The sequence below is a fragment of the Primulina eburnea genome, chromosome 9 (assembly GCF_022965805.1).
Source record: "Primulina eburnea isolate SZY01 chromosome 9, ASM2296580v1, whole genome shotgun sequence".
Taxonomy (NCBI): Eukaryota; Viridiplantae; Streptophyta; class Magnoliopsida; order Lamiales; family Gesneriaceae; genus Primulina; species Primulina eburnea.
The window spans coordinates 29,954,144-29,978,008 of record NC_133109.1 but is presented as its reverse complement, the minus strand read 5'-3'; the positions used below and the strand labels follow the sequence as shown (position 1 = coordinate 29,978,008).

General features: G+C 32.4%; 1 protein-coding gene and 1 pseudogene across 3 annotated transcripts; both read left to right on the top strand.

Moving 5' to 3' along the window:
* Positions 1-3,516: 3,516 nt before the first annotated feature.
* On the top strand, positions 3,517-5,429 carry LOC140841555 (uncharacterized). Of its 3 annotated transcripts, none has more exons than XM_073209068.1 (4): positions 3,517-3,651; positions 4,106-4,226; positions 4,563-4,886; positions 5,175-5,429. In XM_073209068.1, exons 3-4 carry the CDS (start codon positions 4,610-4,612, stop codon positions 5,252-5,254), a joined length of 357 nt encoding a protein of 118 aa, XP_073065169.1. In that variant the 5' UTR covers positions 3,517-3,651; positions 4,106-4,226; positions 4,563-4,609; the 3' UTR covers positions 5,255-5,429. The 3 variants fall into 3 exon arrangements, with proteins under 3 accessions (XP_073065169.1, XP_073065166.1, XP_073065168.1); XM_073209067.1 differs by having other exon boundaries at positions 3,523-3,651; positions 4,120-4,226; XM_073209065.1 differs by lacking the exon at positions 4,106-4,226.
* A 1,615-nt stretch (positions 5,430-7,044) lies between these two features.
* Positions 7,045-12,635, top strand: LOC140841554 (SNF1-related protein kinase catalytic subunit alpha KIN10-like; annotated as a pseudogene).
* Positions 12,636-23,865: the final 11,230 nt, after the last annotated feature.

Genomic DNA, 23,865 nt, shown 5'->3' with positions numbered 1-23,865 from the left:
GAAAAGCCTTAAAAAAAATTCCCAAGAAAAGTCTTAATTTATCATCATCATCATTATTATTATATTATTATTCGTTGAAAATGAGAATCCAAAACAGGTGGAATTTCTATGACTTTTTTCAGGGGAGAAGAGATCATGTTGATCTGCAATAGCTCTTATTTAAACATAAAGAATAGATTTTTTGTGATACGGTCTCACGGATTTTTATCTTTGAGACGAGTCAATCCTACCGATATTCACAATAAAAATTAATACTCTTAGCATAAAAAGTAATACTTTTTCATAAATGACCCAAATAAGAGATCTGTCTTACAAACCGTCTCACACAAGTTTTTGCCAAACATAAAAGCTCATGTGAGATGAGTTCATTGGTCAATTTTGTGAGACGAATATTCTATTTAGGTCACCCATTAAAAAATATAACTTTTATGTCAAAATGTTACTTTTTATCATGAATACGAGTAATGTTGACTTGTCTAACGAGACATATTCTTTGATCGTCATTAAATATTATTTCATCTCTTAAATATAATTTTGATAGGATAAGTTTTTATAAAAAAATATTAATAGATTAAATTAAATATTTCTATCAAATTTTACATCTGATTTCTTATTTGGTTATTCCTAATGTTTATAAAAACACAAGGAATCTAATTAATTATAAAAATAATATTTGGAGTTTAAATTTTAATATAATAACTAGATATTTTTGCAAAAAACAAAAAATATTGTAATAAATGTAAATGCATCGTGTATCATGGCTTGTTGTTAAGTTCCTTAACAATGACTCATCCATGTCCAATCCACAGCCCCGCCTTCAATAATATATGAAAGCATATAAGATAGTGGCAATTTATTAAAATTGGTGGGGATATAGGGATCTTGAATGGGTGTTCAAAATAATATCTTTTTAAGGGTCGGGATATATAAGATTAGTTTTCCATTCAGACGGTTTCACACATCTATATTCGTAAGATGGGTCGATCCGATCTATACTTAGAGTAAAAAACAATATCTTTGACATAAAATTAATTATTTATCATGATTCGGATAAAATTAGATATTTGTATCATAAAATTTAGCCGATGAACAGTAGTTTTGTAAATATACAATAATAAATATTTTAAATAAACACTTTAAGTAAATTTAATAATGTATAGTAAAAAAATCTTGTAAATCTTGGATTTGTGATCCGATATAACCAAGAGTCACCGATAAATAATAATGAATAATGGCTCGTGGGGTTGTTGTATATATACTCTTTTATTACAATGATTGCGTGTGGGTTGATGGGGATTGTAGTTATTAGGGCATCTGCATTGGTACCGGTTATAATACTCACCACCTCATCAAAAATCGTGGGGTCCACATGCCACATATACATTACATTAACACATCTATTCTCTCACATTCATTTTAACATCCACACTCATTATTTGTAGGTCCCGCTGTCCACTCATTCATCTTATTCTTATTTTACATTAAATAAATTCAATCTCAAATTTTTTAAGAAATTTAAATTATTATTATTTTATATTAATAATAATTTGTTTTTATATATATAACAACATTTAGCGACGGATTATAAAAATCCGTCGCAATTAGCGACCGTTTTGAAGCAAATAGCGACGGTTGTTTCAAAACCGTCGCTAAAGGACCAATTTATTTGCGTGCTCGTATATAATTCAGAACACGTAGGGCCCGCGTGTCAGTAAATCGGCGACGTTTTGTTTAAAGCCGTCGCTAATAGCGACGGTGTTCTAAAAAACCGTCGCTAAATGTGCAATTTTTAAAAAAAAAAATAAACTGACACATGGGCGTTCATATGTATGAACGCCCAACCCTCTCTCTCCTGTGAGTGGGCGTTATAACGCCCACTCACATTGGAGAGGGCCAATGCAGATGCTCTTACTATTGTTATTTTATTTTTAGTGGATAACGTGTGTGGAACCGTATTTGTGTTCGATGAGAATTGAAGCGAAAATTTAAAAATTGATTATCTTATTGCTATAAATAATGCTAAAATTCAATTAGCAAATAATAAATACAATAAATATACCATAAAAATATATTATATAAAAAACAAGTAAATAAATATTTAAAATAATTACATAAATAACAATTGTCTAGCTATTCTAGAAGAAAAAATATATATCAAATTTGTATAATCTAGGTTTTTGATCATTTTTTTGTCAATTAACAATATAACTAGCTCATTTAATCTATTTTGTGACCTTTTTGCTGTTTCAAGTTGAAATTCACTGCATTTTAACACTATCAAGCTCCAAAACACTCAAATGTATACGTGCATTATGATTTATTTGATGATACCTTTCGGGTTGGGTCGATTTGGAGTGTATATACAAGTTTTTCGGGTTTTTTGTAGGCTGACGTACGTGGAAATGCATATTGATTTGTCTATGTTTTTTTTTTAAAGTTAAAGATTCATAACTTCAAGTCGGTAAATCCCGAGTTACAATACAAGAAAGTTAAGATGAAATATTTTCATCTAGCCAAAGTAAATTAGAAGAGCCATTGAATGCTCTATGAACAAGAAAGTGTGCCACGATATTAGACGAACGATGCATATGCTTGATCGACACAAAATGTTTCACTAAGAACATAAAATTAACTTCAAGAGCCAAGTGTCTATGTTACATGCAAGTGACAGATGATTATTTTATTAGATATCAAATGTTTATTTTTAAAATTTTATAAATACATAAAAGATAATTACACAATAGGATAATACAAAAATAGCAAAAAATATGTCAAGAAACAACAAATAATTATTTTTCATCACTCTCCACTGAATATATAGTAGATATTCCTCAAAACACAAGTGAAATTTCAAGTTAAGGGCTTGTTTGGTACAATGGATTGGTTTGTGTTGTGGTTGGTTTAACCGATTTATCCTGTATTTGGTTAGAATTTTAATAATTCTACTCGATCCATTTTGCAAAAGACTAAGTCATATTAATTTAAGGAAAATAAACATATCTCACCTCCTTGTACTAACTAGCATTTTTTTTAATACAAAAACTTGTGTGAGACGGTCTCACAGGTCGTATTTGTGAGACGGATCTCTTTTTTGGGTCACCCATGAAAAAATATTATTTTTTTTATACTAAAAGTATTACTTTTTGTTGTGAATATGGGTAAGGTTGATCCGTCATACAGATTATGATCCGTGAGACGATCTCACATGAGACCCACTCTTTTTTAATCACACCCTTGTTTCCAATTCTATTTTTCCCTGCACAAAAAAAGTAATTTTAATATAGTACAAGGGTATTTTTTTTCCTTCCAAAAGTCAAAATATTCTTAATTTATCTCAGAATAAAAAAAAAATTCATGCCTATGCCAAGTTAAATAGAGGTAGCTGGACCATGGGCCTTGGTCTTTCAGAATTGCATTGTACTGATTAAATCTTTGGTATTTGGGCCACCTGATAGAGCTCTTAATTCAAGGCCCAAATGTTTTGCTTATAACATTCGGCCCAAATATATTTTCTCAGCCCGATATCTTGTTATTAGACTGGCCTGGCTAAAATACGCCGCCTTGCTTCTTCGTTCAACTTTGTTCGCGGAGACATCAAAATTCTGCTCGTCCAGCTTTGCGCCGCCGGCGGTGTTAATATCGTAATACGAGGTAGGTTTTCGGCATGATTGATTGAATTTTCTTGTCTAATTGTTGTTTTGACTTGTTTGAGATACCTTCTGGATTTGGATTCTGAACCGTACTGGCTTCTGATCGGGAATTGAGTTGTTATAGTTGAAAATGTGACGATTTTTCTGAATTTTTGTTAGATTAACACGATTCTGGATTTTTGGGGTGGGGGCGTGTGTGTTTTTACAAATTTACTGATATATTCTGATTAGCCTACCTCTTCATTTGTTCGCTTTCACTATGATATTGGCTTTGAATTTGTTTAACATGTGTGCCTCGTATGTTTTTTCAGTGTAATTTGTGTTTCTTGGCTGGATAAAACCATGTTTTTGTATTGACTTCGTATGATTGACATCAATTGGTGAATGGAAGTAGAAAACCTGTTATTTCTGGCTATTGGTATTGAGTTACTGTCTTACTGATGTGCTTGCTTCAGCCTTCATGGGACAGGTCTCTTCTATGAGCACTCGAGGGGACACGGCTCTTAGTCATTTCATGGAAAAAGAATTATGTTCGACCGCCATCGTTTTTTAGCTACTCCCGAGTTAATACATATGGTAAAGTAGGATCTGGAAAGTTTGATCATGGGTATTGATTGTAGTTCTCGAATCTTTGCACAAGTGTAGTTCACAAGTTGAACGAGATCGAAATGACTCTTCTTTCCATTTTTCTTCGGAAATGGGGCTTTGGTTGTTTTATTTTACGAGATGTTATGGGGACCAATGTTTCTACCTGGGATCATGAATTTTTTGGTTTATTGTCAGGACATACTTTCTTTTTCTGGTTTGCAGGGACATCATTAATCTATTCAATGATTTTTTATGTTATGTTTTTGTTAAGATGAGAAGGTAACAAAATTGTTAATTTTGCTTCTCTTTTGTGTTATCCTGAAGGTGTGTTGCACAACCCTGTGGCGTTTCACTAACAGCTAGTTGATAATATGGCTTCTAGACGAAATGTCAACTATAGTCGTCTTGCTGTTGACGAAGATGATTACGACAATGATGGAAACAGAAGTCAAAATGATCCTAGATTCAACTACACTCCAAAAGCCTTCGATAAAATTCCTTGGAAGTCCATCATCCTCGCACTTTTCCTGCTCCTCCTTGGATGTCTGCTTCTCTTGCTCTCACTCTTCATCTTGACCGGTCACATGGAAGGGGAATCGTCTCAAGCATATGGCCTTTTAGGACTTGGATTTCTTACCTTCCTTCCAGGTATCTTAAGATTCTCAATTTCATCGTTTAATACCTATGTGCTGTCTAAAGTTTGGTTAGACTATCTCATAAAATAAATGTAGTCTCTCTTACATGAGTGCATGACCATCCTCTATCAATATCTGAACTACCTTTTGATGAACTTAACTTCCATGGCGTATCAACTATCAAGTACTCCTTAGAATCATCATCTTTCTAAATTTAGATTCATGTATTCTTCATCCTTACCTCCTTGTTTGATTTTGTGATTGCCCGGCTTTTATTTAACCTCTCACTACACAATTGCAGGATTCTATGAGACGAGAATAGCATACTATTCATGGAGAGGTGCCCAAGGCTATCGCTTTTCGTCAATTCCTGATTATTGAGCCTTCTGCCTGCCTCTTCATCCCATATTGGCATCTTGTTTATGTTCTCTTTTGTTTACCATGTGTGGCTTTTATATTTTCTTGTGAAAAAGAAAACCTTGTAGTGTCTTAAATTTGTCGATGATGTAGGTTGTAATGTTTCTTTGTAGTTCAATTCTATTACCCTTTATATCCAGTTGGTTGAGAGGTTTATTCACATATATGATTTCATTTGCAATCATGGCAATGCATCAACATAGATCGGAACCTCACTTTAAAATAAATAAATAAAGGAATCCTGAAGCCGTATTTAAAAATAATCAACCAAATAAATAAATTCAACTTTAAAATATGACAAAAATTTGTGTGAGATGGTCTCACGGGTATTATTTGTGAGACGGATCTCTTATTTGGGTCACCCATGAAAAAGTATCATTTTTTATGCTAAGAGTATTACTTTTTATTGTGAATATGGGTAGGGTTGATCCGTCTCACAGATTATGATCCGTGAGATGGTCTCACATGAGACTCACTCTTAAAATATTCTCACCACGTTTTAGAAAAAAACATTAGTTTGTGAATTAGCAAGTGGGTAGGTGGTTTTCCATTTTTTTTTTTTTTGATTTGGACACTCTAATATATTTTTAACATACAAAAAATTATATCTATGTAAAACATGTATATCTAGTATTATAAAATTCATAAATGAAGTAGTTAATATACCTTGTCTAGAACTCACGGGTAAAAGAAATACTCGATGACATATAGTCGACGAATGAAGTTGGTTAATTAATAATTCACAGACGAAAAATGACAGAAAAGAAAGCATTTTCTATGTGTAACGATTTATGAAAAAATTTATGTCAAAATTTGCAGTTCTACCATCTGCAAAAGACTTTTGCTAAATTTTTAAAAACAATTTTGATACCATCAAGTACATTAAAAACAATTTCTATCTTTTGGGTTATATAAATAATGTGACTCAAATATTAACTAAATTTGTCATTCCTTCTTTGGTATGACCATTTTTCACTAAAAAATGCACACCAACTACAAAAATTTAAATATAATTGGGTCATTGTCCAAACAATAAATACAAATTAAAACACAATAATTTTATATTTTTTTCATATAACTGTAAATTAACTATAGTCCCAAAAAATATCAATAAAAAACAAATTTTACCACAAACAAAAATATTAATTATATCTATATATGTTATCACAATCGTAATAAATATATTGGCGTGTTGGTGAAACGTTTTATAAATATCACTATAATTTCTGATTTTCATCATTTTCACTCTCCCAAATTTCTATATATTCCTCCCATACAAATTATTGAATATACTTATCATATAAATTTAAATGAGTTTCATTCACCAAAAATAATATATCAACATAATTATATTTTATAAAAAAATTCTAAATATATTTGAAATTATATTTTATATTAAAATTTAATATGTATAGCTTGCTAAAATATACTAATATTAATATTAATGGTCGAGAAAAAAATATATTAAAGAAAATAATAAGAACTACGGCGCTGAGCTTTCTCTCAACGTCAGCAAATAAATTCTCCTTTCTCCCCGCATTGGAGGAATCCATCAACTACAAACTGAATCAAATTTCTTGAAATTTGTGAGTTAAAATTTCTGTTTTACCTTTATTATTTGAATTCCCTTTAGCTATGCAGTGGGTTTCTGTTAGTCCGTCCGTACTTCAACTGGGTCCCGTTGTTTTTCGTGTCAGTGCGTGTCCCTTGCTTATATTTTCTGAATCCTTTTTCTGGCCGGCTTTGAATTTATCGAATTTTCGTTTACTATGCTTGTTAGTGGGTATGAAGTTTAAAATTTGTGGTTTTTCGTTTTTCCCATGAATTTTTTAGATCTGGGACGGGGAATTGTTGCAAGTTAAAGTAGGTGTACGTTTGTTTTTTGATGGGAATTGTAGTTTCATTATCAAGATTCGAGCCTTTAGGGGTGAAATGTTGTATTTGAGGTTTTTTAAGAATAAGATTGGGATATTCCGATGAACTCAATTTTTGTGATGTTTACTTTGTGAATTTGGCATCGATAGCTTGTTTTAGCTATAAATTAGCATAGTCGCTGCGTTTTACTTGTTACAGTGCGTGTTCCTTGCTTATATTTTGTGAACCCTTTTATTGGGCAGCCTCGGAACTTAACGACTACATATTTACTGTGCTTGTTGATGGTTATAAAGTTTAAATTTCGTTGTTTTGTAGTTTTCCCACGAATTTTTTAGATCTGGGATGGGAAAATTGTTGCAAGTTAAAGTATGAGTGGAATACTAGTTTAGTTATCAAGATTTCAGCCTATGGGGGTGAAGTGAAGTATTTTCGAATAAATTTGGGAGCCTTTGGGGGTGAAGTGATATTTTTGAAATAAAACCGGGATATTGTGATGCACTTTTTTTTGGTTATGTTTACTTGGTGAATTTGGCATCAGCAGCTTGATTTCGCTATAAATTATTTTTAAATTAGTATGCTTACATTGTGTTTTAAATTGTTTAGAGGTGTTTAACTGAATCATTTAGGATAAAAGTTTGAATCTTGATGCATGTTGGAGGATTTCTAGGCCATTTGTTTTAAAAAAATTAACCTCTTGGTGGCATGTGCTGGTTTTTGAATGAGATTAAGTTTTTAGATATTTAATTGTTATTTAAGGTTTTGATTTTACTCGTTAAAACATGTTTTTTCTTCCCAATGCACATATGGATCATGTAGCGTGTTTTACAATTTTACCGAACACATTTCAATTGGAGGGTAAAATAGACTGCCAAATAACCGTGTTTCTGCTGATTTATATCTCACATCTTTCATATGTTCAGGAATATGGATGGATCAACCCAAGATGGTAGTAGCGTGGATTCCTTTTTGCAGAACTACAAACTTGGGAAAACTCTTGGGATAGGCTCTTTTGGTAAAGTAAAAATTGCTGAGCATACTTTGACAAGGCACAGAGTTGCTGTCAAAATCCTCAACCGTAAGAAAATAAAGAACATGGATATGGAAGAAAAAGGTTGGTCTAATCATTTAAGCAGAGTATATTTTCTTTACCTTCTGCTAATGGCTTGGCGAAGTCTATGGCCAACATTGCATCTCCTGAAAGTTAGCTTGGTCCTTTCGAATTTACGTTTTCAAGATAGATTAGTTTGCTTGCTATAATATTTTGCAGATCTGAACCAAAATTCTGATTTTTTCATTTTGTCAAAACATATTATAATGTGGAGAACTTGAGCCATATAATCTCATTTCCGAGTGAATTTGGAGAACTTGAGTCATAGAATCTACTGTTAAAGTGCTTTGTGTTATGCTCATCTTTTTCATGAATGATGATAAAGGTTTTTGGTTGGTTGTGCATAATCTTAATATTGGATAGATGGCTTACGCTTTAGTGTTGAACTTCCTAGTATTGGAAGATATTTTTTCCCCTCATAAATATGTTCTCGACTATTTGGAGATGCCTTAAAACCACAGTTTTACTAACAAATTAATAAATAAATCAATAGAGGTTGAGGTTCTCTCAAAATTCTATACCGACATAATTATGTATGAAAAGATTTAATTAAGTGGCACCATAGAAACTTGGTTGTCCCTACTGTGTAAATAATTTTAACAAGCTGTAGTTATATACTTAGACTCTTCTTGGTTTGAAATGCTATAATGCCTGAATGTTCTAATTTTTGCTGTACCAAGCTCGGTGGTTGACCTTACCAACTTTCTTTAATGTCAATTTGTTTTCTGCAGTTAGAAGAGAGATTAAAATTTTAAGGCTGTTCATGCATCCCCACATTATACGCCTATATGAGGTCGTGGAAACACATTCAGACATATATGTTGTGATGGAGTATGTCAAGTCTGGGGAATTGTTTGATTATATTGTGGAGAAAGGCAGACTGAATGAGGAGGAAGCTCGCACCTTCTTTCAGCAGGTAGGATGCCTCTTTTGTGTAGAAATTCTGAATTTCTTTTGCTTAAGGTGTAATTCAGTTTCTGAATTACACTATTGTCCATGTTTTTATCTGGTATTTAGAAACTTTGTACTAATGATCGCAGATAATCTCTGGAGTTGAGTATTGCCATAGAAATATGGTTGTTCATAGAGATCTTAAGCCAGAGAACTTGCTTTTGGATTCTAAACGCAATGTGAAGATAGCTGATTTTGGTTTGAGTAATATTATGCGTGATGGCCATTTTCTGAAGACAAGCTGTGGTAGCCCCAACTATGCCGCTCCAGAGGTACTAGATAAAAAGTATCAGCGGTGATCAAGAATTATAAATTTCCTTTTTGTACACTTGACAAATCTTAATTGAGGTCATTTTTAGAGGAGAATGGAAATTGAGTGGTTATGATATTTGTTCACAGGTTATATCTGGGAAGTTATATGCGGGGCCAGAGGTGGATGTTTGGAGTTGTGGTGTTATCCTATATGCACTTCTCTGTGGCACCCTTCCTTTTGATGATGAAAACATTCCTAACCTTTTCAAAAAATAAAGGTACATTGATACTGACTTTTTATGTCAACTTTTTTCAAGATTATTGTGTTATATTGGATCCGTCCATGTTTGGTTGAAATTCTTGTTCGATTCCTGCAAGATGAGGTGATAAAGTTGACCAAGATATTGATTATCACAGTTATTGCAACTATTTCTTTATCTAAAACAGTTCAAGCCTTCACAGGTGTGAATATGCTAGTTGGAGCTGATTTCTACATGACACAAACACAGGTTGCCATCAGGCCCCAAGCTTAGAAAATGCTCGGGATCTTGATTTTTTAACTCTTTATTTTAGGAATCACAGTTTGTTACCAGTTAGCATAGAATGTAAAACATGGTTTCTTTTCTTCAGAAGTTTCCTCGGAAGTAAACTTTGTTACACAATTTTCCTCGATCAGTGAAATGATTTATGTGATAGAAGGCATTAGTCCTTGACTCCAACTGTTAAATCATCATTCTCCTTGATGGTTTGGTATCTAATAGTGCACAAACTATCTCTAGCTGTCTAATATCTATGATAGTGAAGTGATGTGTAAGTGTTGATATTATGTTAGAAAGTCACTCTCACATTCTTTGAATTGTTTGTAGGGTGGAATATATACCCTTCCCAGCCATTTATCTGCTGGTGCAAGAGATTTGATTCCAAGAATGCTTATAGTTGACCCTATGAAGCGAATGACTATACCTGATATTCGTGCACACCCTTGGTTCCAAGCTCATCTGCCACGTTATTTGGCTGTGCCACCACCGGATACGGCACAACAAGCTAAAAAGGTTATGGAATTTCCAGTGGTTATGTTTTTCTTTTGCACATTGAAGTTTCTGCTTCATCTGATTTATAGTCTTGTCCATTTAATTAACTTGCTTAACATAAAGAAATGTAACTTGCTGTATTTCCAGTATCCATTCAACTTCTGCATTATGCTGCATGTGTGTCTCATTGTTCTCTGGTGCAAGGGGTTCATTCTCCCTTCTTTAATAGTTAATTTTCTTGTTACTTTTTCGAATCCACAGGATTGTTTTGTAAGTTTAGTGCCATGCATTGAAATTCTAGCTTGTAAAAACCTCTTTCTGTTAATTCAAGGATTTTTATCACTTGCAGATTGATGAAGAGATTCTTCAGGAAGTAATCAAGATGGGATTTGACCGGAATGCCCTCGTTGATTCTCTTCGAAACAGGGTTCAAAATGAGGTTAATTTCATGATGTTATCACCTTACCTATTGAGGTTGAAAATTTCTGATTTCTTACCATATTTTAGGGTACCGTAACATACTATTTGCTTCTAGACAACCGGTGTCGAGCTTTCAGTGGTTACCTTGGAGCTGAGTTCCAAGAATCCTTGGTATGCCTTTTAATTTTATGCCCGTGTTACGAAGTTGGACCTGCTTCTGATATCTGTTTTTATTTTGCATTTTTTGAAATCAATAATCTTGGTCTTAGATACGTCATCAAACTCTCATATTTCAGTTTGCCTGACTATTTATGTATAATCACACCTGATATCTGTAGGAATTCGGGAATGATCGGATGAATCCAAGTGACACAGTACCATCTCCTGCAGGGCAACGGCTATCCGGAATCGACTATCAGCAACTTGGAGGAAGACAGTTTCCTGCTGACAAGAGATGGGCGCTTGGACTCCAGGTTAGTTGGCATCTTCTATATTTCATTGTCTTTTGGGGGATATTCATGAAGCTTTCTTGCCTGAAAGAAAACGAGTTAATGTCATAATATCAGGTAATTGTCCGAGTTCATACTCTTTTTCTTTATTATCCGGAGAAGAATCTTTGGGTCGCCACATTCCCCTCATATCGTGCATTTGATGTTATTTTTATACTTCTTGATACTTATGTCGAGCTTTGGATTTTTCTTACAGTCTAGAGCCCATCCTCGTGAGATTATGACAGAAGTTCTCAAAGCTCTGCAAGAATTGAATGTTTACTGGAAAAAGGTTGGACCTTACAACATGAAGTGCAGGTGGATTCCAAGCAGACCTGGTTGCCACGAAGGAATGATCAACAATTCCATGCTCGATAATAATTATTTTGGCGATTATTCTGCTATTATGGATAATGATGGCGCTGTTAGGTCGGCCAATGTCGTCAAGTTTGAAGTTCAGGTGATGGTTTTTCACTTTTTTTACATGATTTATATTAGAATCATAATGCTAAAGTAGCTTTAATGAAACCTACCAATGCATAAAATCTTTAGATTCGAATTATTTGCATGCATCTATAAACAAGTAGAACTCAAACCACGAGTCCATGACATGAAAGTTGAAACTGGCGTTTTTACCTGTCGACTCCATGCAAAAGATCGTCGTCTAACTTCTCAAAATCTATTTTACAGCTTTACAAAACTCAGGAAGAGAAGTACTTGCTGGACCTGCAGAGAGTTCAGGGGCAGCAGTTTCTGTTTCTTGATCTTTGTGCCGCGTTCCTGGCTCAGCTTCGCGTCCTTTAAAGTTAGATCACAAGCTCCATCAAACTCTAGCATGGAAGGAGAAGTTGATGCTGTATATATAGTTACTACTACCAGCAAAGTCCCGAAGTTGTCGCCTAAAAGATGAACTTCGTCCCAAGCCTGTAATTTTTTATCCACTCTCTAGGAGTTGGCTTCTGCAACGACACATTCTCCATTCTTAATCGTAACTTCTCTTATTTTATATATCCATGGTAGAGACTAAAGAGGTACGAGAATTCCAACCCTTTTCTTTTGATGTTTTAACACAAGTCTACTAAATGAAACACATTATTTATCTAAGCACTGTAATGTCTGGTGGCAATACCTTGTTCGCTAACACAAAAGTAAGCGATTCCAGATGTAAGAAATATGTTGTGGATAATCTGCCATTGAATTGATTCCTCCATATTTTTTCATTCTCCTCATCAAAAACTTTCCTTCACCTTTGGTTCTTGGGATTAGTGGTGCAAGACGAGTCGAGTTAGCTCGTGACCTGTTTACGCAAGCTCGATTATTAGTCCTTTTTTGGTGTTTCTATTTAATTTGTTCTCAATTTTAATCCAGATCAACTACAAGTTATTTGTTTGGATAGAACAAACTCAACCTCAACATTCATTAGTAAAAAAAGAAAAAGAAAAAAAGAAGCCCGAAAAATCTTAAAATCTCGACTCATTTTCTAGCATACTGCGTTGATAGGATTTTATTCAGAAAAATCTAAGCAGATTATGAGAAATAAAATAAAATAGGGATTCAATTTTTTTCCAGTGATGGGAAGTACAAAATCCAGCATTCGGTGTCTTGGGAAGCAGCAGAAGCACAAAATTCAGAGAGTTAATAAGCTTGATCACAAGACTTTACAGTTACATGACTCCGTATGTTTCGAAATTACCTCGGGCGGCATACCTCAATTACAGGGATCTTGATATTGGAGCCAACAATGATAATGGACCAGAAGTTGTTCACAAGCCAGAATTTGGGGTCTCAAGTATTTCCAGAACAGCTTCGACTGGTTGGTTCGAGCGAAAACCGTCGTTGACCCTGAGAATTTCTTCAAGAACGAACAAAGCATTCATTTACTTGTCTGACAGTGGAAAGATTAGATTGTGGGAAATAAGAAATATTCATGTAACAATAAATGAAGTATCTAGAAAATAATTATTTTGATCTTTGAGCAATCTATAATTGTCAGTTCCCATTCATATAGACTTCTTCAATCAGTTCATCTCTCAAGTTCAATCAGTAAAAAAGAGTTGGAAATATATATAATCTGCGTATGATTATACACCAATGAAAGTGTGCCGAAGCAAGAAAGTCATCAGGTCCCTTTGATTTTCCAACTTTGTTCTAATCATATATTGGAGGACTACTTACGTGCATCTTTAAACAAGTATACAGCTTGAACCATGGCACGCAACTGGTGTTTTTTCCTGTCAACTATCCATCGTTTACAGATTGACAAAACTCGGGAAGACAAATGCTTGCTTGGCCGCACTCTGTTTCTTGAGCAGTTACGCGTCCTCTAGAGGTAGATCGCGAGCTCCATCAAACTATGGCATGGAGGGAGAAGTTGATGTTGTATATGGTTATTAGTTACCACCGGCCAAGTCCCGAAGTTTTGTATGATATGCTCAAGATTTAGTCTTTGTCTCGAGTTGTACACTAATTGGTTAAAGAAGAAACACTCACCCTTTAGCTCTGGTTTTCCACAAAGAAGCCGCTTAAAAATCGTGTCTCTGGCTTCCCAAACAACATTTCAGCAAAAAATGGAGCACATACTGATCTCCATATGCTAATTGACAATGCAAATTTTGGGTCGAATGAGTCGCGTAATTCAGAAGTATTATATCATCTCGTAACAACATATATAATCCGTCCAAAATATTGTACTTCATATATTGTCCATTAATACAAATCTAGCCAATCCAAAATCACATATATTGAGGTCAGAACTTGAAATTGCAAACCCAAAGTATGCCATTTTGGACGGATTGAAATTGCATTCTACGGCAAATGAATTACAAGAATATATATTTTGGTGGATTATTTTGTTAAGTGATGGTGAAAACTTCCCAATTATGTGGCTCATTTTTCTCAAAACATGCTTCAACAATTAACATGTACGCAGAGTACTGATTGCTCAAGTGTTGATTGAGCAGGACATACACATGTACTAGAAAAATACAGACGGACGAATCATCAAAACCATGTCATATCCTCATACGCAGTCTCCATGTCTGATCCAGATTCTGACATCATGTTCTTGAAATTTATGCATGAGATAGTTTTTGTCGTGATGGAAATTAAATACATCAAGATAATCAATAAGATTTCGTTGAAACAAAGAAAACACAGACATATTGACATCTTCAAGAAATTGGAATCGAAATCAAATAACCTGCATGCATATTGATTGATCAGTCAGTGATCTCTTCAAATATTTAATTTCAAGAATTTCAAAGAAGAGGAGAAAATCGTCTTCCCTTCAAATAGTGTCTCTGCTGGAACCAAGAAAAACCCAGAAATTTTAGAATTCGGGGAAAAGAACATTAAGAAGGTACACCACTTTAATTCAAGAAACCAAATATCTAAATAAAATAACTTTGGCGGAAATTACACGATTCCGGCTACGTTTAATTCTCTTTTCTTTGGCGGAATAGATCAGTTCATGACGGCAAATTCATCCCGAGTTGGTTAAGAAAACCACAAACAACTGTACTGCTTATTTGACGTACGAGAAACATGTTTTAACCAATCTTTCTGAATTTAACAAAGAAAAATATTGCAAAGAAAATCGATATGATTTTGATGAAACGAATTAAAGAAACGCAAACATGTGGACGATTTCAAGAATTTAATGAGAATTGAAATAAAATATCTGCATGCAACAAATCTTCAAGATTCTTCCCAAATAGTTCATAGACATGTACGTAACGTAGGAAAACCAAGTATTTAATTTCAAGAACTGAGACGGACTTGGAGAGAAAAATAATATCTTACGGTTTGTTCCATAAAATCTCATAAATCTTCACGAAAAACCCAGAAATTTTAGAAATTCAGGAAAAGAGTATGAAGAAGAAACCAGAGAACTCACATGCATGGATGTCTCCAAAAAAATCTTCGAGTTTCTCCCAGCATATTCGACATTTTCAAGGGAAAGAATTGCATGAAATCAAGAAGAGTACGAAGGGGATTAAGGAAAAAGAAAGAAAACTCCCAACAAATAAACGCATCTTGGTCTCTGGTTTTTCTCGGAGAAACTATATTGTCTCTCTCGAAAACCATCCACTTGTTGGTTTCTTTAAAATAATAAGTCAAAAACGTAAATTAATGTAAATTTTCAAGAAATTTATATAATTAAGTATTTACTACTGGTTCGTTGTCATATATATATAATTTTTTTTGTGTTTGATAATTTTTATGTAATATTAATTTATTAGTATATGAAACTTATATATTAGTAATTAGATAAGATTTACTAAAATAGTTTGAACTTTGAGATAAATTATAGATAAGTTGGAGAAAAAATCGGAAAACAAAATTTTTCAAAAATTACTAATTATAAACTCACACTATAAAAGTTAGCTAACAAATATTGTAAAAATAATATAAAATATTTTGGTATCATATTGACATAAGCTAGTTTGTATGAGGTGTTCATGTTTAATAATATACTAGTAAATTTATACGCACGTTTTGTGGGTATTGACATAAGTATCGCACTGACAATATATCCATTAATACTTATATGTGGCGGGGGAGGGGGGTTTTATATATACTAGCTACTCTGCACACGCGGTGCGTGTGTGTACAATTTTTTTGTATAATTATTTATGGACTAAAATGAAATTTGACAAATTATCGAGGTACTAAAGTGCTATTTGAATAATTGTAATAAAAAAAATAAAAACAAAAATATTTTTTGAAATTAAAAAAAAAAACAAAAATGTAATTTTGATATCAAATAGGGGCAAAATAGGGAAACCAAAAAACAGACCAAAGACACCAAAAACAGTTATTCTAATATGCTTAAACTTAATAAATAGTAAAAGATATATATATATATATATATATAGATGAGTATTCGGTTCATTTGGTTAGCGATCGAACCGAATTAACCATAATCGAACCGAACCGAAATATTTAGCTATAACCGAACCGACCGAATTAATTTTCATAATCGATGAAAACCGAACCGAATTAAAATCGGTTAATTCGGTCGGTAGTTTAAAAAAAATGTGATTTAACTTTAATTCTATATGTAATTTTTTTAACACTACACTTTACACAAATACATAAAAACATAAAAATAACACATATCACAAATATATAATTTTATTTGTACACAATCAATACATATTATACCGATTTTAAAATTAAAATATTTATATAAATCGATAAATAAATTTTTTTATTAAATAACAATATTTATTATATCGTTTAATTCGGTTAACCGATTTCAAAATTTTGAAAACCGTAACCGATATAACCGAATTTTTTTAATTTGAAAACCGAATTTCCGAAATAACCGAACCGAATTTCCGAATTAGCTCGGTTCGGTCGGTTAATTCGGTTTAACCGAAATCATGCTCACCCCTATATATATATATATATATATATATATAGAGTGATACCTAAGGTTTGTATATTGTTAAAAGAGAAGCACTCGTAGTGAAAAATAACCAATAATCGTGCTATCGTGTGGGAACCCGAAAGTGGCCCTCACTTTCGATGTAACGATTAGTAATTGCTATCAACACGCAAGATTCTATAATTCTTTGCAACCTAAGAATATCAATTCAGATATTGACTATTTCTGAAAGTTGTTGGACACTTTATTCTCGCATCTAAAACACAATGAAATTTAAATTTTTTTGTTTTGACGTTCAAAAAATTCCTCAGATGTTATATAATTTAAACCTTTCATATGATGTTTTAGAATAGTTTATCATTTGCGTATGTAACACCGACTTCAACTATTCTGAATTTTAACCGGAAATATCTCTTTTTGTAAATCTCTATGAACAGATTTTTATGCTTCTTCAATCGTCTAATCATGCCCATTATCAAAAATTGATTTCATCTTATAGGTAACACTAGAGATCTAACAACTTATTTTATATAAGAGTCAATAAAATTCAAGATACAAATTACTTCGCTTGGCACCTAATTTAACAAAAAGAACTTCCTTATAATTATTTTTGGTCATTTCAGAGCACCACCATGTCAAGGCGAAAACTGTGGGTTCGACGCTTGGTTACTATTTAGAATCCGTTATTATTTTAATGTTTAAATATTCTTTGTTATTTAATAATTACATGACATGTTAACACACAAAAACTTTTATCCGCGATATCACGAATCAATTTTATGAGACAAATCCCCTATCTGGGTCACTTGTGGAAAAATTATTACTTTTTTATGTCCAAAAATATTATTTATTATTGTAAATATGAACATGGTTGATCAGTCTAATAGCTAAAGATACACCTAATAATATTATAAATATATTTTATTTAATGTTTGTATTTTGATTTTTTTTTTTCTGTCTTAAAAACTACTACTTGCCTTAATTTAAACATTAAATTTTGGTTTTTAAAATAAAAAGTTACTTTATATGATATATTTATTACACACCCAATATATGTTCCTGATGCAGTATTTTATAGGTGCTAAGTTAAATCAGCTAGCAGATACAGAATAATAAATTAAAGAATCCAAATTGAAAAGTAGTGGACGAAATGTGAGACCAGTTAGGTCAAAAAAAATGATACCGGACCGCCTTAAGAAGATGCGTTCATATTCAACTAATTTTTTATATATATATATATATATATATATATAGTGGGTCTCACGGGAGACCGTCTTACGGATCATAATCTGAGAGACGGATGAACCCTAAATTGATTATAAATCATATAATAAAAAAATAGATAAATTTACAAAATCTAGAAAAACCTAAAGCCAAAGTGAAAATCTAACGAAATATCATCATTGATAAGTGCTTGAACGCATTGTATATTTTCAAAGGTACTCAAATTAAAATTTGAATTTTAATAAGAATCTGAAAAGACTTAAAATTAATTTTAAATCTGACAGGTAAATACATTAATACTGATAAATATTTTCTTTTATAGCATATTATTTTTAGCTTAAAATTGCTAGTTTTAACACACAACTCCGTTTTATTTATACTGATAAATATTTTCTTTTTATACATATTATTTTTGATAAAAAAAAATCAATAATTTTAATAAACAAATATATATATATATATATAATTTTGTATATATATATATATATATTGTCATCGAAGTAATTGATATAGTAGTTGCTTTGGGTACCACAATTTTTGCCATTATTTAGTACCAGAATGATAAAATAAATTACATTAATTGTCCACGGCTTCATTAATTCAATGTAAGTATATGATTGGCTATCAGCTGTACTCAATTTATATCAGTTGATGGCAAATAATAATAAACACCAAAAACTTTTATAGTATGCACAGAAATTTTGATCCGTCTCACCAATTAATTTTGTGAAACGAAATTCTGACCCAACTCAAATCTTTAAAAAGTAATATTTTTATATAAAATATTACTTTTCATGATAAGAGTGAATCGGGTTGACATCTCACAAAAGACAACACAATAATATATTAGTTGGAACAATTTTCAAACCCCAGTTATTTATCTCAATCATAGGTAAAACTCAGAATATGAATTAATATAGAAATTCAGGTAAATTATTGTGTTGTCTTTTTTTTTTAATCCACCTATATTTAAATATTATATATACATACATTGAATATTGTGAAAAATAATAAAAAAAATAAAAAAAAACTTTTTAAAATTAGAAACACTTTGTGTTTACATTACATTGAACGCCCTTTAAGTTGCATTTATTTTACAATTTCAAGGTGTTAAATATAAGAGAAATTCAAATCCGATGGGGTGTATGTAATGTTAGTAAATACTGGATTTTTTCGGTTTTCATAAGCTTTAATATATAATATTTAAATATAGTTGATTCTTTTAATATGAAAAATTTTAGGAGGGGTATATGTAATAATGTACGCCATAAAATTTTAAAATGATCACATAGACAGCATGCATGATAATTATTTTATAATTAAAAACTATTTAATTTGTATATATATTATTTTGTATGGATTTTAATGTTTAATTGTGTTGGAGTACTAATTATTTTCAGCCTTCCGGGAGACGATTTCGAGGATCGACCATTTTGGGTTTGTTGAAAGAAAGGAGTAGGTCTCATGTGAGACCGTCTCACGGATCTCAATCTGTGAGACGGGTCAACCCTACTCATATTCACCATAAAAAGTAGTACTCTTAGCATAAAAAGCAATATTATTTCATAGATTACCCATATAAAGATCCGTCTCACAAAATTTGACCCGTGAGACCGTCTCACACAAGTTTTTGCCTAAAGAGATGATCGACCATTTTGGGATGAGAGGTTAAGTTGTTAGAACTTATTTATTAAATTAATATGCGTTTTTAGATATAGTTTAAAATTTTAATAATACTTTAAAGCTAAACTTTTAACATTTATATTACGAAAAATAAAATAGAACAAACCCTTCTCCTCTACCACTTTACGTAAAAAACTTTCAAAAGAAAAAAAGAGTTTAGGGTTCGGATCCTACAATCCCTAGGAGCATTGGTGGAGCCACATATATGGCTACCTGGGCTGTTAAAATTTTTTATATATTAATTTTGGATTGATTTGATGTTAACTTGTGTGGCTCAATTTTAAAAAAATAAAAGATTTCAGATTTTAAAATCGTAGCCTAAGTAGATTAATAATTCTGAATCAGCCATTGCCCAAGATGTCGAATTTTCCAAGTTTTTGACGAATCTGTTCATGCTCGTGGTAACACTCTATGGCTTGGATCATCTTCGCATCATCTACGAAATGTTTGAGGCAAGTCAATTACATTTCCTTGACGTATCAATAAAATCAATATATTTTGTAAGTTTGAAGAATATTAACCCAGACATATGGTGATCGATGAGAGTTTATGGGACAATGGGGATGATGTACATGTTACGTTTCGAGACCGGGGTTAGTCGACACCAGAGTTGTTTTACAACTACATGATCGAAAACAACAAGTCTCGTAGTATAAAACAAACCAAGAACCGGTTTATAACTAATAAGCAACCATAAAATTGTCTTTATAACGAAAATTCTTGAAAGCGATAAAAACTATGCAGAAGAGTTTACAACGGAAAAACAAATAAATGCTAAAACAAACATGGATCTAAATTAAATTCGTCCACCACCAGCCCCAAAATTGGTCACGTTCTTCTTCTATCTGCTTTGCAGGCTTATCTGGGAGAGAACGTAAGATATGAGTGATATTGTCGTCATTCAACAAGTGAGGGTGTCGTTCAATCACATATATAAACAATATACATGAATTTCGAAAAAGACATACCATGCATAACATGATTCATATAATCAATATAAGCATATCTTAGATTAGACATTGAGATTCCTCTACTTTTCATAGTTTACTGATATCAATCCTTAATTTTTACTCATTTAAGGGGACGAAGTCGTATAACGGTTACAATCCCACGTTTTCGGGCCATAAACATATCTCATATTAGGATTCTCACAGTTCCAACACATAAAAATACGATACGTATCAAGAAGGAGGTGGAAAAACAATTGCACTCGGTCGAATTTTCGAAAAAAACAAAAATTCATAACCGAAAATCATAATTTTAAAAAATGCTCACTTACGTCATATCTGGATGAAAAAAACGTGGAGGGGTTCCGTGCACTGGGCTTTTTGAATCCTTTCCTGGATCTAGACTGCAGCAGCGCTTCGACACTCGATAGAATTTGGGAGAGCAAAAATCTCGAAAATTCTTAGAGAGAAATAGGGAGAAATTTCGAAATCTGGAGTGAATTTTCATGTGTGATTTTCAATGATTTCAATGCTTCCTTGAAGCTTTGATATTCACTTTACATCATGAAAGTAATGAAATCCTGATCAAAATATTTATCTGTCCTAGCTCTCTTACCATATCTAGGTTCAACCTTATGGTTAACCTCTTGTTCTTTTCCAATTGTCTCATGTGATCTTTGGCTGAATTTAGTTTTTCATAGATTTGCATCAAAACACATGTTAACAGAAGGAAGTGTTTCTTGATTCCATTATCGTATTCTTGTGAATATCATGTATTTGAGATTTATGTACAAGAAAACGTTAATCGCTATTGTTTTGTGCATATCTAATGAAAATGCAATCAATAGTTTTTTGTCTTATCTTTATTTTCTTCAGAGTGAGTACTGCTACCTTGGCAAAACACCCCCACACATGCAAGTATATGACAAAAACTTGTGTGAGACGGTCTCACGGGTCGTATATGTGAGACATATCTCTTATTTGGATCACCCATGAAAAATTATTACTTTTTATGCTAAGAGTATTACTTTTTATTGTGAATATGGATAGGGTTGACCCGTCTCACAGATTATGATCCGTGAGACGGTGTCACATGAGACCTACTCCAAGTATATTGGTAGGAATGAGTTTTTCTTTTCCATAACTCGTATGAAATTTTATCTTGCTTTTTTTGGGGTAATTTATTTAAAAGGTAATTTTTTGTTAGAATAGCTTCCCCCTACATATTATGTGGTAAACCATAGCTTAATAACAATGTATTCATCATTTTTTTTTTTAAAATGTGATTCATTATCTTTGCAATGCCATTTTGCTAAGTAGAATAATGTGTGGTTCTTTCGTGTTTGATACCACGTTGAACACAAAACTCAACAAATAGTGATTCATATTTATCTCCACGATCACTTCTTAGTACATTACTTTTCTTGTTAAGTTTTTTTCAACTTCACTTTTGAACTGAACAAAATTTTCAATTGTTTTATCTTTACTTTTAAGAAGATATACATAACAAAATTTTGTGTTATTGTCAACAAAAGTAATAAAATATTTATTTTCACCATTTGTTTGCACTTTTTTTAAATAACATGTATAATTGTGAATTAGATCAAAAGCTTCAATATTTCTTTCAATTGTTTGAAAAGATGATCATGTTAGTTTTTTCTCAACACAAATTTCGCATTTGTGTTGTTTATCAATTTGGAACGCATGGATGTTTTTCATGTTAATTAGTCTACGAATAGTATCATAATTAAATTATCTAAGTCTACCATGTCACAAACAAGAAGAGTCAAGCAAGTAAATAAAAGTATTAACTTTATTAATCACATGATTAATAGCCATTACATTGAGTTTGAACATACCATTACTTCTATAGCATTTACCAACAAACATTCCACTTTTAGACAAAACAACCTTATCTGACTCAACGACAATTCGAAAATCAAGCTTGTTAAGAAGTGACCGGACACCAAGTTCTTATAGATGTCTGACACATACAATACATTGTTCAAGTTCAGCTCTTTTCCAAATGTCATCTTTAGAATAACTTTTCCTTGACCCTTGATGTAAGAAGTAACCGGATTTCTCATGAATATATTTCTTCATTCTTGTATTCCTCAAGATTTGCAAACATTTCTTTGTCAATGCAAACTTGGCGAGTGTCACCAGTGTTGATCAACCACTCCTTTGGGTTTGAACCCACAAGATGTTCTCTACCATATTCCCTCCCAGTTTCTCTTTGGCTTCTTACACCCTAAGGTCTTGTGACCCATGCCATCACAATTATAACATTTTTCAGAGAACTTCTTCTTTGCAATGACTCATTTGGGTCCCAGGTCCACATTTTTGTTGGAAGGAGAAAAGTTTCTTTTTTTCGAACTTTGACCATGCTCGACAACATTTTTCTTGACATCAACTGGAAAAAACAATCTTCTTTCAGAACTCGTTTTTTTCCATGATGCGAATTCAAATAATAAGCTCTTCAACATTGATCTCCTACGCTTGCATTTCAAATAGTTTTTGAAATTTTCCCAAGCTGGTGGTTGCTTCTCAACAATAGCATTCACTTGGAAATATTCGCTCAAAGTCATTCCCTCAACATGAATCTCATGAATAATCACTTGAAGTTGGTTGATAACAATAATATAATCCACCATTCAGAAATCTGTCTACAAAAGCTTCTTGGCCCCGACATCCTTGGACACTTCAAGCCTTTTTCAGTGTCAATCGGGTCCTTGATTTGCACCCATCTGCACAGGTGTGCGCTTAGAGAGAGCTTCTTCACAAATCATTCTTACACATTCACAAAGTGTAACTAAATATAAACTCACACATGTTACTATTATTTTACTATGTGAGACACTTTTCTTCCACATTTATCATCTCCTTGTCAAGACCATAAATTTCTTATTCAATTTCTATTTAAAATAGAAAAAGCCCAATAGTCATCCAAAGTCAAAAGTCCAAGTTTTGAGGATTTCAAAACATTGTGATGAGACGTTTGAGGCATTCCGGTTAGCTTTTTTTGGAGGATTTTATTAGCAGCATGTTGCTGCATTTATTTTGGGAAGATTCGTGTTTTTAAATTAGAAATTTCGGGGTTGTTTTGTTTTGTAACTCTGGTCAAACTTTTTTTAAAAAAATAGCTTCATGTAGTATATTTGTTCATTACATGGGGAGGTTATTTTTTAAAAAAAAAAAAATTGA

Excerpts from the sequence above, each read along its gene's own strand:
- LOC140841555 (XM_073209065.1), top strand. The coding sequence starts at position 4,610 with ATGGCTTCTAGACGAAATGTCAACTATAGTCGTCTTGCTGTTGACGAA. Across the intron at positions 4,887-5,174 it reads ATTTCTTACCTTCCTTCCAG|GATTCTATGAGACGAGAATA; the intron begins GTATCTTAAGAT and ends ACACAATTGCAG.